At 38.4% G+C, this 14,843-nt stretch overlaps 1 protein-coding gene across 1 annotated transcript; it reads left to right on the forward strand.

The window, feature by feature from the left end:
- The first annotated feature begins 7,287 nt into the window (after nt 1-7,287).
- On the forward strand, nt 7,288-13,058 carry crabp2a (cellular retinoic acid binding protein 2, a). Its single transcript, XM_048152884.1, has 4 exons — nt 7,288-7,677; nt 11,061-11,239; nt 11,559-11,675; nt 11,782-13,058. The coding sequence occupies exons 1-4, from the start codon at nt 7,596-7,598 to the stop codon at nt 11,830-11,832; spliced, it is 429 nt and encodes a 142-aa protein (XP_048008841.1). The 5' UTR covers nt 7,288-7,595; the 3' UTR covers nt 11,833-13,058.
- The last annotated feature ends 1,785 nt before the right edge of the window (nt 13,059-14,843 follow it).

A 14,843-nucleotide genomic window follows, 5' to 3' on the forward strand; every position in this document is an offset into this window, starting at 1 on the left:
AAGGTGAGAGGCTGGGAAAAGCCTCTTGATTTTCTTCCCATGTCTTTCTTTTTCTATAATTATAGTTATAATTTTATCGTCATATTACGCCTACTTATTACTATAAGGCTTATGGTGAGCTATAAAAGTAACTAACAAACACAGTTAAAGATTTGGTTGCACAGCATGTAAGAGCAATGATGAATTGACTCATGAACTTCAATTCATCAGTTCCAATAAGTGAGTCATGATTCAGTGTTGATTTAAAAGCCATTCTGTGAGTGACCTATACGGTATCATCAGACTTTTACGGAAACGATTCATTAAAAGAATTGACTCATAAGTCTTGTTGTTCATCATTAACCGTACCGGTGAACTTTTACATACTCAAGCTTCAGATGACTGAAAACTGCTGCAAGATGTGGGTGGAAGAGTTCATTTATATGGCATTTTGGATCTAAATCAAGGCACGAGGACTCTTAACAAAATATCAGTCTCAGAAATCCCCCACTTAGAGAGACAGAAAGAAAGAGAGGAAGAGATCTACCGTACATTATAATTAAATTTAACTCTGTTACCTCAGCTACACTCCGTTCTTCTTTCTTGTGATTGAACTCGGGTCAACTGCCTGTTTTATTGGCATTAGCGACCAAATTTGTTTTAGCATTTGCTAGGTCCTTGATCCAACGACTCTTTACCATATTTACTGTAGGTTATTGAACAGCACTGTTTGTTATTTCTGCATTGTTCTAATATGAAAATGGCCTTTAAATCTGACTTTCAACCTCCAGACTAAAACCAACAGGGAAAAATAAACAAGAAACAAATGCTTTGGCACAGAAAGCGGCTTACATGGATGCCTGGTGGGTAAGGAACGAGCCTTTTCGTTTCAAGTGCCAGTTTTAACGCACACACTTACCGCAGTCTCAGATGACTGAGGTTTGTTGAGGTAAAAGAGTTCATTTATGCAGCATTTTGGATCACTTTCAACAAACAAAACTGGAGAACATTGACTCTGGTATGTTGGATTCTGAAATGCCCCTTTTCAGAACAATTAAGGGGAAGAAACAGCTTGATGGTAATTGGTGTCATAGGACACCAAGTCAAAGGTCGGGTCAAGTTTAGTGCTGGAGTGACTGTGGTTTGCCAGAAGTGTGACCAAGATGAACATTTACAAGACAATCAGTGTGTGTGTGTTTGAGCTGAGAGTTTTATTCAGATGGAAACAGGATGGAGAAGAGAAGACAGTAGGAAGTGATTTTTGAGATAAGAAGCCAGCCAATAACAGGTAGACGAATGTTTGGCTATTGACTCACCAGTTCGAGACTGATTTGACTGTACGAGTAGGATAGAGACTTAATGATTAGAGAGAGAGGATATGTGTGTGTGTGTGTGTGTGTGTGTGTGTGTGTGCGTGCGTGCGTGCGTGCGTGCGTGCGTGCGTGTGTGTAAGAGAGGGAGAATAAAGGAGGAGGAAAGGGGGAGATGGATAGTGGAACAGTTTGATAATGAGCAAAGGGTGGACTGAGAGAGAATGAACAACACATGGGGAGAAAAAAGGGAAGAACATGATGAATATAGACAGAGAAAGAAAGAGGAACAGCTTGACTGAAGAAATCATGTGGTTCATGTTAAGTTTCAGTTGGTATTAATAAATATACTGTAAAAGATAATGAGTCAAAGTAAATAGTCAGGCATGATCATGATCTTCACCCAAATTAATTTAGCTTCATCCACACTATAAATCGGCCCTTCATCAGATGCACGAGTGAGTGTTTGTGTGAGCAAGACGGAAAGAGAAATTTCCCAATTTTAATTATGTTGATGTCGTATGAGTGCTCACCATAAAGAGAGAAAAGAAAAATTAATTCATAAATATCATAAGAATACGTTTTTGAAACATTTTACAACCTGAACTAACATTTTCTTGCCATAAAAAATATAAGAAATTTTAAGAGAGTTATTGATCTGCAGAGGTCCCCACTTTGATCAGTTTATTTGTTTGTTTGTTTGTTTGTTTATTGATTTTTTGCATATTGGTTGGATGACTTCATATTAAATATGTATATTACTGTTTTTTGCTTTGTGATGGTTGTTCACGAGTTCCTTGTTTGTTCTGAGCAGTTAAACTGAGCTCTGTTCTTCAGAAAAATCCTCCAGGTCCTGCAGATTCTTCAGTTTTCAATTATTTTTGCATATTTGAACCTGCAGTGACTGTATGATTTTGAGATCCTTCGTTTCACACTGAGGACAACTGAGGGACTCAAACACGACTATTAAAAAAGGTTCAAACATGATGCTCCAGAAGGAAACACAATGCGTTAAGCGCCGGGGGGTGAAAACTTTTTGAATTTGAAGATCAAGGTAAATCAAATCACCTTTTAATCAGCTTGGCCAAGTATGCATAACATACAAGGAATTTTTTCCCGGTATCAGTCGTCCCACATGTATATGCACATGTATATGCACTATAATACTTGCAAATACTATACAGTGCCTTACAAACAACCACATGACAACACAATAATTATTAGCCAAAATGCTGCCCTTTGTTACGATATTTACAAAATTATTATATTTTTAAATTATACTTTATTTGTCTTCCGGGAAACATGCAAGTATCTTCTGTTGCTTCCGAAGGGCAGTACTAAATGAAAATATATATATATATATATCATCAAAATAAGAAAAATTTGGACATCTTCATCCAGTTCAAAAGTTTTCAAAAAAATCGTGTTTCCTTCTGGAGCATCAGTGAATGTTTGAACCTTTTTAATAGTTGAGTTTGAGTCCCTCAATTGTCTTCAGTGTGAAAAGATGGATCTCAAAATCATACAATTACTGCTGGAAAGGGTTCAAATATGCAAAAAATAATTGAAAACTGAAGAATCTGCAGGACCTGGAGGATTTTTTTGAAGAACAGAGCTCAGTTTAACTGCTCAGAACAAACAAGGGACTCATGAACAACCATCACAAAAACAGTCATAGATCATCCAGGTAACCACACACAGTATTAAGAATCAAGGGTTCCCAAACTTTTGAATGGGTCTATTTTAATAAATTCAGCTATTTTTTTGTCTTGTGGTGGACTATATGTAAACATCTTTTATGTAAAATATCTTACTCAGGACAGTACTAAATAAAAAATAACATGCATTTTGTATTATCGCCCTTATTTTGTTAAAATTATTCACATTTTCACAGATTCTGCAAGTGGTTCACATACTTTTTCATGCAACTGAATATATATATATATATATATATATATATATATATATATATATATATATATATATATATATATATATATATGATAAAAGTACAGTTTCGCCCTAATAATTTTTTTTACTTTATTTCTAAAAATAACAAAATTAATTTTAATACAAAAATTTAAGACAGTTATCGTAGAAGGTGTTAGTAATATGTGAATAGCATTTTTAATTAACTTTTAATAAGTAGGACAAAAACATATGAGCGTGGGTGTGTGGGTGTAGGTTTGGCTACACTTGTGAGAGTCAAATGTTCTCACAAACAAGTCGAGAATCAACTTGTGAGGACTTTTGAAGTGGTCTTCACTACTTGAAAGGCTGTTTAGCTTTCAAATAATGTTGACAGGATGGCGTGAGGTTTTGGGGGCATGTTAGTGTTTTGGGAACACCTTCGTTTAAAAATCATAGCCTTTTAAAACATAATGAAACCAACATATTAGTGTGGTGTCATGGATAGGAAAAGGTGCAGTTGCGTGTGGTGTTCCAGGCGTAAGCGTGTAAACCAGTGTGCTGGTGGCATGTGTTTGGGGTTATGTGAGTCCCCGGAGTGGAGTATCACTTACCCTGCTGAGCTCTTGGCAAGACGAGTGAGAAGCAGAAAGAGAGAGAGGAAGAGAGGGAAGGAAAGTGAGAGAAATGTAAAATGAAACCATAATTCCTCTTTCAAAGTGCACAGAAATATTTATGCCCTCATTGCCAAGCACCTCTCCTTATTCCCTTCAAGTCTCTCTCTCTGTCTTCTTTGTCTCTCATCCCTTTCTCCATCTTTGTCATTCCCCATTGGGCTTTGATCTCTTTCTCTCACATATTCTTTCCTCTTTTCACCAGGCCCGAACAAAGTAATAAAAAATGACCTAAGCACAAAAGAACAAAAGATAAGTGGGTGGGAATGAAAACGGGTAAGGCGGAGAGGGGGGAAAGGGGGATGAGAATAGAAAAGAGGAGCAAGAGAGTGTTCGGTGTCAAGGGCCCACCCAGGACAGGCAAGATATTGTAAATGTTTACCAGGAAACAACAATTGAAATGCTTTGCTAATTTCCCATTTCACCTGTTTCCAAACCACCAGGTCAAATGTGTGTTTCCTATATGCAGGAATGCTTTTTATCTTTGAACATATGCATGATGTTGGGAACAACCCTCTAAGTGCCTTTACTGGGGTATTTATATACCGTTGATAACTCTTCTTACAGGCCTGCAGCTAACAAGCTAACAAGTAATTTACAAAGCAGAGACACCAGTGGATGCCGTAAACATGAGATTAGAAAGGCGATAAGAAGACAAATAGCTCCATTGATATGAGAGTGTAATGACTATCGTCTGTTGTTGTTGTACGCAGAGGAACATGTGTGGACATGAAGCTATTGTGTGAACACAATCGTCAAGGTGTGTGATGTGTGACGCATCGCCTGGCGCTATCTCTGTCAAGTGCTTGTAATACAAGCGTCGCGCTTTGTACACATTCAGTGAGCGGCCGCGACCCCAGAGGGCTACATTCCTCTCTGCGAGAAGAAAGTCCTACAATAAGAAACAACTTTGTGTGGGATATTTAAAACTAATAATCGTAAAACTGAAGCGTGTGGGGGGCTGTGAGTAAGAAAGTATTTTGAAGCGTGCGATTGAGTGATTCTGTGTTGCCAGATCTCGCAAGAAAAAACAAGCAGTCTGGTCTAGTTATGAATTATGGAAAAGGAAATTTCACCGATCAAAATAGAAAACTTTTTTAATATATATATATATATAGTTATATAAGGCTAGGCTAAATTGTTACAACTTATATGAAATATGTTTCAATAATTCAAAATAATTATCCTTTTACAAAAATAGCCTACTTAAAACATTTTAGACATAGTAAGACACTATAACAAATGGACACCTTATTAATTATAAATGTATATATTACCAAAAAAGTATTTATCATTAATAATAATTTTATACATCTATGGTGACTGACTGATAATCAACACGATCACATGAGAATGCGTATCAATAGTAGGCCTATGCGTGTGTAATCTCGTAGAATATGATATCTCTTAGAAAATCATGCATAAGATATGCAGTTTTTCACATGCATATGATACGCACTTTATGGCGTCTAAAACGCTCGGTAGTCTTGGGTAGGATTAGTGGTGTGTGGGGTTTGTGCATATAATATGCCATAAAGTGCGTATCATATGCACGCAAAAAAAAAACGCGTATCATATGCACGCCAAAACTCATTTTGGCTTATACATTCCAAAAGATTACACACTCGTCTCGTATTAATGATATGCATTTTCGTGTGATCGGAATTGCACAGTGTGGCTTGAATACTAGGGCCTATGGGGTCTTCGGGAGATTGTCAAACACCAGCAATCCCTTGAAACTTTACTGTATTCTGTAAATAACACCAACAACGGACTCACAATTGCCCATTTTTGTTGACTTTTCAAAAAAAAAAAAAAAAAAAAAACTCAAACTCGTTTATAATAAGCGGACCTGGCAACACTGTGACTGCACAGCGCAAGCGGTCCATGCTGTCACCCCGGTAACCCGCGCACTAAAATCTGCAGTTCGCTGTGGCTCGGAAGACCATCCATCAAAAGTAAATGGTTAACGACTTCTTTGTAGCCTACGACTCACATTCATCATCCAGTCTCCATGGCGCACGTCTTCATTAGAGACCCAAACCTCGCCTCTCCACCTTTTACCAAGCCCCTACCCCCCATATGCTTAGCTCTTTTCTTCCGCTTCAGCAGCAGGGGTGAGGGGGAGACTAAAGACCCTCGGGGACACTGCTGCAACCTCCTGGCCTCTGCCAGGTCACCTTTTGTGCCTGCGTCATTCCCTTCACTCGCCTTCTCTTGCTCCCGTCAAGATCTCTGGAATTTCCACCTCCCTCAGAAGACCCTCCGTGTCTCCCTCAGCCCCCAAACGGGGAAGACGGTAACCACAACGGAGGCAGATCCAGTTACAGGAGCTTTGAGTGTGCGTTGATTTAGATAACCGCGGGAATGGACAAGATGGACTGAACTTGACAGAGCTCTGTTTTAACAATCAGTCTGCCAAACTGGCCTGAAATGTTATGCTCATATTCACATTTGTGTGTCCAACAGCTATTTGTACACAGCTTGTCTGCCGCAGAGAGAGAGAGAGAGACATCTAGAATACATCCTATGTTCACATTAGGTCTTGTTGAAAGTCTATTCTATTCTATTCTATTCTAGGCCTATAACCTATAGCCCTACTTGATATACATATATATATATATATATATATATATATATATATGTGTGTGTGTGTGTGTGTGTGTGTGTGTTTAAAACAAACAGGCCAATAAAGTAGGTCTAGCTACTTGAGAAAGAGAAGGGGGGGCAACACCACAATAATTGCATTGTCAATGAGTCCCCAAATTACACCAATTCATTTTTATATTATAGATTTTTATATTTTGTAGTTTATATAACATATTTGTATGTAAGTAAATACCCGCTTTATTTATTTTATTCATTACGTTGTCCTACATTCCTCCTTATATTTTGTGTATTTGCCAACTGTATAGGCCAGGGGTTTTCAAACTGGGGTCCAGGGCCGCAAGGGAGCTAGGCACTATAGTCCTTGGAAATGTTAGTTTTTTTTCCCCCTCACAGTATGAATTTATATAGATGCCTTTTCAATCTTAGGATGAGGGACCCTTGCATTATTTGAGGGTGATCAGGTTTTGGGTCAGTGGCAGATTGAAAACCCCTGGTAAAGGCTATGCAAGAAAGGCTAGAAAAATAGGAATAAAAAGTAAGTTAAAGCAATAATTTTAATGTACAATAAGTCGTACAAAGTTGCATTCCTTTAAATAGTTCAGGAAAACTGTTCAAATAAATAATAAAATACATTAAAATGAGCTCTAATGGGCGTTTTCAAACGCGCACATGTTTTACGCGGGGCGTGGTGTGGGCGGGACAAGATCATCTCGAAGTATCATTGGCGCTTTGATTTGACAGGGCAAAGAGAGGGTGGAGTTTCTCAAAAAAGGGGTGTGTGCGCTCACAGATTAAGCGTGATAACTGGCCCAAATTTTAGGTTCAACCTATTCACCGCAAGCTATAACGTTTGGAAGAACTGAATGAAAGTCTTAGACTGGAAGAAAAAGGCACCGATTGACATCTTCAGTTTCTCTTGTCAACCGCGTAAGACAGAGAGAGCAATAGAAGGGTAAAGGAAGGAGGAAAATCAGTTTAACTTTATCAGTGGGATCTGCTTTCAGAATCAAAGTTGCAGGTATTTTTGGAGGGTGTCAGGATCAAGGACTGTCACTCAGCCACACACCAGAGAGAATAATAGTGGGATACACTCTAAGGCTCGAAAGAACGCACGATGGATCGCAAAATCCCCGATTTTGCTGGTACCTGGAAAATGAAAAGCTCCGAGAACTTCGAGGAGCTGCTCAAAGCACTGGGTAAGTGTTTATCATGATGCCGGCGGCGCGCGCAGAGAGTGCGCTAATCAATCCTAAACGCGCGGGCATGGATTGCGCTACAGGCCAACAAATGCACTACCTCTCTTGTGTGCCAAACCGTTTTAATATGTAGCCCATACAACTACCTAGTATCTATTTTTATGTTAGTACTTATTTATTACCTAGCCTATTATTTTTTTTATATGTGTTACTATAGTCAGGGTACTGGTATTTATTCCAACTTTTTTAATGAAACTAGTCAGGTTAAAAGCAATTGGCACTTAAATGTGGCAGTACTGAGCTTATTTCGCTTCATTTTCTTGAGCAATATTATCCTACTGCCATGACTGGTGCTTTAAAGATTCATTCGTCCAGTCGTTTGTGTTTGTGTTCAGGACAGAAAAATGCCTCGCGCTCTCACTTTTTTCCTGAGTAAATTCCATGTTGTAAAGTCGGTTCACTTGTATTTCTCGACCAATTCGGAAATTATTGTTTAAATACTTACCATTGCTCAAGCCAGAATCCAAGTTTGTTTGTGGGTTCCCAAAATTTGACTGACGTCCGATTTAATGAGGGCACTGTTGCCACCCAAACACCCCTCTTCAACAGTCTGTGTCGAACAAAAGAAGCAGATTCCCTAAGAAGGGAGAGTGGGTCCTTCATTTCACCATTCAAAAGAATGATGAAATGAAGCAGACAGGTTAAAGAGGGCGGAGAAGGAGCACAATAGAGAGGGAGTCCCGCTGTTTCTGACATGGGAACATGATGTATTATATGAATACCCCAAACTGCAGGAGATGAGATCTGCAGCCACACGAGCTTCTGTGGACATATGTCGTCGTAAAAACGAAGGGGTGTGGCTATATGCGAGGAATGTGCATGATTGACAGATTGACAGGTTGATTGAGGAATGAAATTTGTGACTTGTTTTAATGTGTTGCACAGACACACATTCACATTCGTATAACTTACACGCGTTAAAATTCTTTCACCACACAAATATTCCTGTGAACAGCTGGGCCCGACCTGTCGCCACACCCTTTCATCGTCCTCATCTCCATCCCTCTATTCTGAAATGCTTCCTTTGACCTTTAACCTATGACACTGACCCTGACCGTCTGACTCCTCTGACATATTTTCTCAGTTAGTTATGGGGTTTGAAACAGGGCTTGATCTGACAGGACAGGAGTCAGTCTAACTTTATTAGTTAATGTTTTTAACAAGGTTCTGCCTGGATTACACTCTCAGTAAACTGTAAGTAGGTTTAAATTTACATTTTCTTGTGTTTATCACACAAATCGTATGAAAATATGTGTGTGTGCTAATGGATTATGCTAAAAGTCATTGGAGTAATTGACAATTTGTTTCCGCGTTTCTGCTTGAATGTGTGTCTAAATGTTGGCCTCCCTCTTGTCTGCCTTCATGTGTATATATTTACCCTTGGTGACAGGTGGGAATGTGTGTGAGGTGAGTAGTGTGAAATTCTACTCGATGCACACACACACATACACAGATACTGGCCTCTTTATATCTAGCTGTCTTTTTCCACACTTGAATACCTCTTTTCTATGTCTCTGTTGCCGTTCTTGTGCCTTTTTCTTCTCTTGTCAGTAGTCTTGCCCTCCCTCAACTGTGCCATGCTTTTTTTCATTGTTGCCTCTGCCCTTCCCTACTTCCACACTGCGCTCTATCCATTTCCTGTCAGGAAGGTTTAATAGATTACAGCATCCCCTGTGGCTGGTTGAATAACTTCCCCCTCTCAATGCGTTCACCTACCTACACACACACACACACGTTTGTTTTTGTGAATTGTGGGGACACTCCATAGGCGTAATGGTTTTTATACTGTACAAACTGTATTTTCTATCGCCCTACACCAACCCTACCCCTAAACCTACCCATCACAGGAAACTGTGCACTTTTTTACTTTTCACAAAATCTCATTCTGTATGATTTATAAGCGTTTTGAAAAATGGGGACATGGGGTAATGTCCTCATGAGTCACCCTCTCCTTGTAATACCTATGTCATACCCATGTCATTATACAAATTTGTGTCCTGATATGTCACAAACACACACACACACACACACACACACACACACACACACACACACACACACACACACACACACACGGCAAGACTCCATTTGAAATGCAGTATTTAATGTGTATGTCTGTAAAGGCTGGTTTATGCAGAGTAAACATTCTCAAACCAAACTTAAACATTTGGTGTTTTTTGGAAAGTAACAATCTGATACTTGAGGAATAAGCAAATTAATTATGCTCTGTTGAATGTTGAATGTACAGTTGAATGTTTTATGTATGTTAGAACTCATTTTACCAATATTCAGGTTTTCTCTTGGTTATAGTTTCTTTAAAGGGATAGTTCACCCAAAAATTAAAATTCTGTCATCATTTACTCAACAAGTTGTTCAAAATCTGTATGAATTTCAAAAGAAAATGGGTAACCAAACAGTTGATGGGCCCCAATTACTTAAGTAGTATGGGGAAAAAAATACTATGGATGTCAATATGGCCCATAAACTGTTTGGTTACCCATTTTCTTTAAAATATCTTCTTTTGTGTTCAGCAGAAGAAATAAATTCATGCAGGTTTGGAACAACTTGAGGGTGAGTAAATGATGACAGAATTTTCATTTTTGGGTGAACTATTCCTTTAATATTGGGCTTTCCGATAAATGTCACCATTTGATTGGTATTTAAAAAATAGCACCCAACAATATCAATCAATCAATCAATTTATTTATTGCATAATACATTTTGTTTGAATGATTATCTATCAAATGCACTCTCTCCAGTGAGGAAAAACAAGACAAAAGTAATACTTAAAATAACAACTGTGAATATTTACTACTACTAATAATAGATAAATATTAGTAAATAAATAGTACATATTCATAACTACATAGATTATAATTATTAATTTTATGTCTTTGTTGTTGTAGTCAACCAATTATTGTGTTATTTGTGTCAAAAACAATAATTAAAATAGGTGACTAATTAAATTGGTTCATTAATGTAACATTTACATATGTATTATTTGTTGTGATTACAGAATATCAGGCAACCTCTAGTGTGTTAACATCATTGAATGCACTATTAGCATTACCATGCTTTTTATTTATTTATTTATTTATTTATTTATTGGGCGCTTCAGCTTGTCAAATTGCTTTCCCACTATGCAGGATTATATCAGGTGATGTCATCGGACATTGTACATTATAAAGCGCAGATGTGTGGAGCACAGCCAGTCCTAATAACATCACTCTCAAAAACTCTATAAATGGAGAATTTCCCATAAGTTATATGGACGCCAGAGTACTCAGTGTTCTTCAAGAGATTATTCTGATGTGTTTTGTCAGGTGTGAACGTGATGCTGCGTAAGATTGCGGTCGCAGCAGCGTCAAAGCCATCCGTGGAGATTACCCAGGATGGAGAGACACTCTCAATCAAGACCTCCACCTCTGTGAGGACCACCCATGTCAACTTCACAGTTGGACATGAGTTTAATGAGGCCACTGTGGATGGACGTCCCTGCACGGTAAATACACACCCATATAAAAACACTTCAGACGTCATCCAACATTTGTCTATCTGTGTTTTCTTTTTCCAAAACATTCAAAAGACCGAGAACCTATGTCTGTGTTTGTAATCTGATGTGGACTCAATCACACCCTCCATCTCAGAGGAGCTATCAAACTGGATACACACCCATTCCTTCAACCTCCACCTCTGGAACTCACATTCTCATGGGCACTGATCTGTTTCTCACTCATTCTCTCTTTTTTACAGTCACACATTAAAACAGACCAAAGAAAAGACCAGCCCTTTACATATTTGTCTGTCTCTGTTTCCCTCAGAGCTTTCCTCGCTGGGAAACAGACAGCAAGATTAGTTGTGAACAGACTTTGCAGAAGGGCGAGGGTCCAAAAACCTCATGGACCAGGGAGATAACTAATGACGGCGAACTGATTCTGGTAAGATTCATTCCTATTATTATATGTTATCCTCGTGACTCTTAAACACACATTGGTCTTTGATCATATTTTTTCTTTTAATAGTCTTTTTCCTGCTTTTTTGCAGACCATGACCGCAGACGATGTGGTGTGCACAAGAGTTTATATCAGAGAGTGAAAGTATGAGGAAAAAGGAAGAATATCCATCCAGATCACTCTCTTTCCTCATTAACCACATTGACTGTGATTTTATATCATCTATTTCCTTTCTTCCTCATCTCTTCTTTCATGCTTTTTTGTTGACAATGTATTTGAATAATACATCAGAGAGCCATGCAAATAATTCATGTGAGGTTCCAGAAATCCAAGCAATTTAATTGGGCCCTGATTGGTCATTTAACAAATACATCATTTGGGCTCAAAAGCACTTTTGAGGGTTGGTCTCCACATAGATGAAGACCTGGAAAGCTTGGAAATCAGCCTTTGGTAATACAGTCCATAATCACCACTGGAAAAATATTATTAGAAAAGGTGCAGTTACATTTATCGTAGTTCGCAAAACTTTTGCAAACAAAATCCAGACAGCTACACGATTGAGGATTCACAGCATTAAACAATGGAAAGGAGCTTGGTTTGAAAGTGAATTGTGTGAGCTATGACAACAGACAATGGATGTTTTTTGCCTGCAAAAGTATGTGAATGTAACCGCACCTTAAGAATTACGTCAATGTACGGTATGCCTTCGGAAAATGATATGTTTGTAGTTTAGTCCATCAGTTTTTTTTATTTTTATCTCCTCAGTTGACCCTTTGCTAAGCTCCGTCTTAAAATGTTACTGACCAATCCTACTTTAGCAACTGTTGCCATCCTCCATTTTCTTAAACAGGCTTTTGGTCTCTAACACTATGGAGAATCTGTGTGTTTGGATAGTTTTTAAATTCAATTTTTCATTGTGAGATGTTTTAGCCTCTATTCTGATGTGCTGTTGCCAAAGTTTACATGTTACAGCATAATTTAACAATTTGTTTAAAGAAAAATGGCTGATAAAATGCTTTTCATCTTCAATTCATTCCAGCATTCCAGCCTGTTTAAGGACAAAATCCAATCAATATTCAATCAACATTTCACTCAAAATCCTGCCGTTCATGGAAATCTCCAATTCATTCCTATGTGACGTTCTGTAAATCTTGTCTGAATAAGCAACAGTTCCAAAGGGTCAATTCTGATTAGAAACCTCTGAATCTTCAATCCCAGTCTTCTCTTTTCCTCCTTAATTTTTGTATATATTTTAAAAAAACCTGAATCTGAAGTTTCATCAAAAACACTTTTTTTTATATATATAAACAATTTCAGCAATCATTACATATTTCTGTGCATGAACAATAAAGATTACTGCCAAGAGTATGTGTTTTTCTGTCATTCAGTAGCATTTATCCACACAGAAGCTTAGTGGTTGTTCCATGATGTCAATGGAATAAATGATTTTATTTCAAAATAAGAAATTATAGAAATGCATTGACCTTTATAACAAACCCACCCTCTTTCTCACTCTCTTTTCTCACTCAGACATACTGGTGGGTTCACATCTTATTTTAGTATTTCTGCCAGCTGGCTGTAACTAGAATAACTTGTCTGTCCCTCTCCACCCTCTCCCTGATTTTTCCATCTCAGTCTTTCTTTCTCATCACTGTCACTCTCTGTTTCTCTGGTTCCTGTCTTTCAGCTCTCCGTTTTGCAAGACCCTACACTTCTAATTCACGAATCACTGTTCAAATGAATGGAATGTAAATGTATTGTAATGTAAAAATGGATGGAAAACACCCACAAGTCATCAAAGAAATTTCCCCAGTAACCTGATCTTCCACTCAAAACATTAACATTTCCATCACCACATCGAGGATGTGCAGAACAGTGTCGACCAAGGGTCATTTATTGGAAGCTAAGTTAGCGAATGGGATAAAGCTGTTAAATAAAATAGATCCAGGCAAAGAAGCCAGCTATCCATTCCGAGCAGGAAATGCCAGTCGGATTACAAGGTGAAGATTAACGGCAGATGTGCTTAACAAGGAGCAAGATCATAAGAGGGAATGGAAACTCGGGGCCAAAAAATTAAATGAGGACCAACATACATGCATATACATATATACTGTATATCTATAATACACAGTACATCCATCTAGGACAGTTAAGAACATAAATATAGAAATTAATATACATAATCGCACCTACAAAGAAAAACAAAGGTAGGAATAGAGGTGATGCTGGAATGTGGAAAGGTTTAGGGGTGATGCCTGCAGCTGTACTTGGTTACTGTGTGACCCTAATAAAACCAACCCCTCTCTACCTCCTGCCCCTATAAAAGACCCCAAATAACTGGCTCTCCTTCCTCCTTTATTACCCCCTGGGGCAGTAAAAAGCAGCTGTCTCTCTCCTCTCGAAAACCACCCGCACATTTGCACACATATGAAACCAAACATGCACATTCTTTAGGACCTTCACATGTACCATCAAACGCTTTGGCCACTGTGAGCACAGACCATAAAACCGCACACATACACACACGCTCACATATGCGAGTGCCCACAGCCAGTAATGGGCCCTAATGTGCCAGAAACACTCACATATTTTGGTCATTAACTTCAAAGGAACACAAGCAGATAGTCTAATATCTCATAAACACACACATATATGCTGATTTTGCCCAGCTTTGTGCAGGGCAGGTAAATCTGGAAAGACAATCTCTTCCCAGCATCTATTCTGTTTGCTCTGGATTTGGCTGGCAGGCAATTTGATAAGCATCACACACACACACACACACACACTTTTGCAATTACAAACATGAAAATTACATCCAGCATAACTCAATAGTGACTAATTTCAAAGACATTCAAGAGCAGACTTCTGACTCTAGACTCTGGGTGCATCTCAATAAGCTCTCTAGTTCAGTAGTCTTTTATTTTATTCAAATTTCACAATTTTTACATTTTGCAAGTACAATCTGAAACACAGCAGTAACCCTGAGTATAGTAGTCAGGGCACTGATCAGGGAGTCGGCCATTGTAAGGGCTGTTTTAATCACAAAATCCTTCCAGTGCACTAAAACATTGAAAACCAGGGAGCATCAGTGATACCAGCAGTGACATTGTACAGTGAGGATGTTGTCATGTCACCATCTGTGCGTAATGAGCC

The sequence above is a fragment of the Megalobrama amblycephala genome, linkage group LG13 (assembly GCF_018812025.1).
Source record: "Megalobrama amblycephala isolate DHTTF-2021 linkage group LG13, ASM1881202v1, whole genome shotgun sequence".
NCBI classification, from domain to species: domain Eukaryota; kingdom Metazoa; phylum Chordata; class Actinopteri; order Cypriniformes; family Xenocyprididae; genus Megalobrama; species Megalobrama amblycephala.

What these genes read in the sequence shown, in the direction of transcription:
- crabp2a (XM_048152884.1), top strand. Translation starts at nt 7,596, where the DNA reads ATGGATCGCAAAATCCCCGATTTTGCTGGTACCTGGAAAATGAAAAGC. An exon ending in TGGATGGACGTCCCTGCACG is followed by an intron (nt 11,240 to 11,558) that starts GTAAATACACAC and finishes TGTTTCCCTCAG; the next exon opens with AGCTTTCCTCGCTGGGAAAC. An exon ending in ATGACGGCGAACTGATTCTG is followed by an intron (nt 11,676 to 11,781) that starts GTAAGATTCATT and finishes GCTTTTTTGCAG; the next exon opens with ACCATGACCGCAGACGATGT.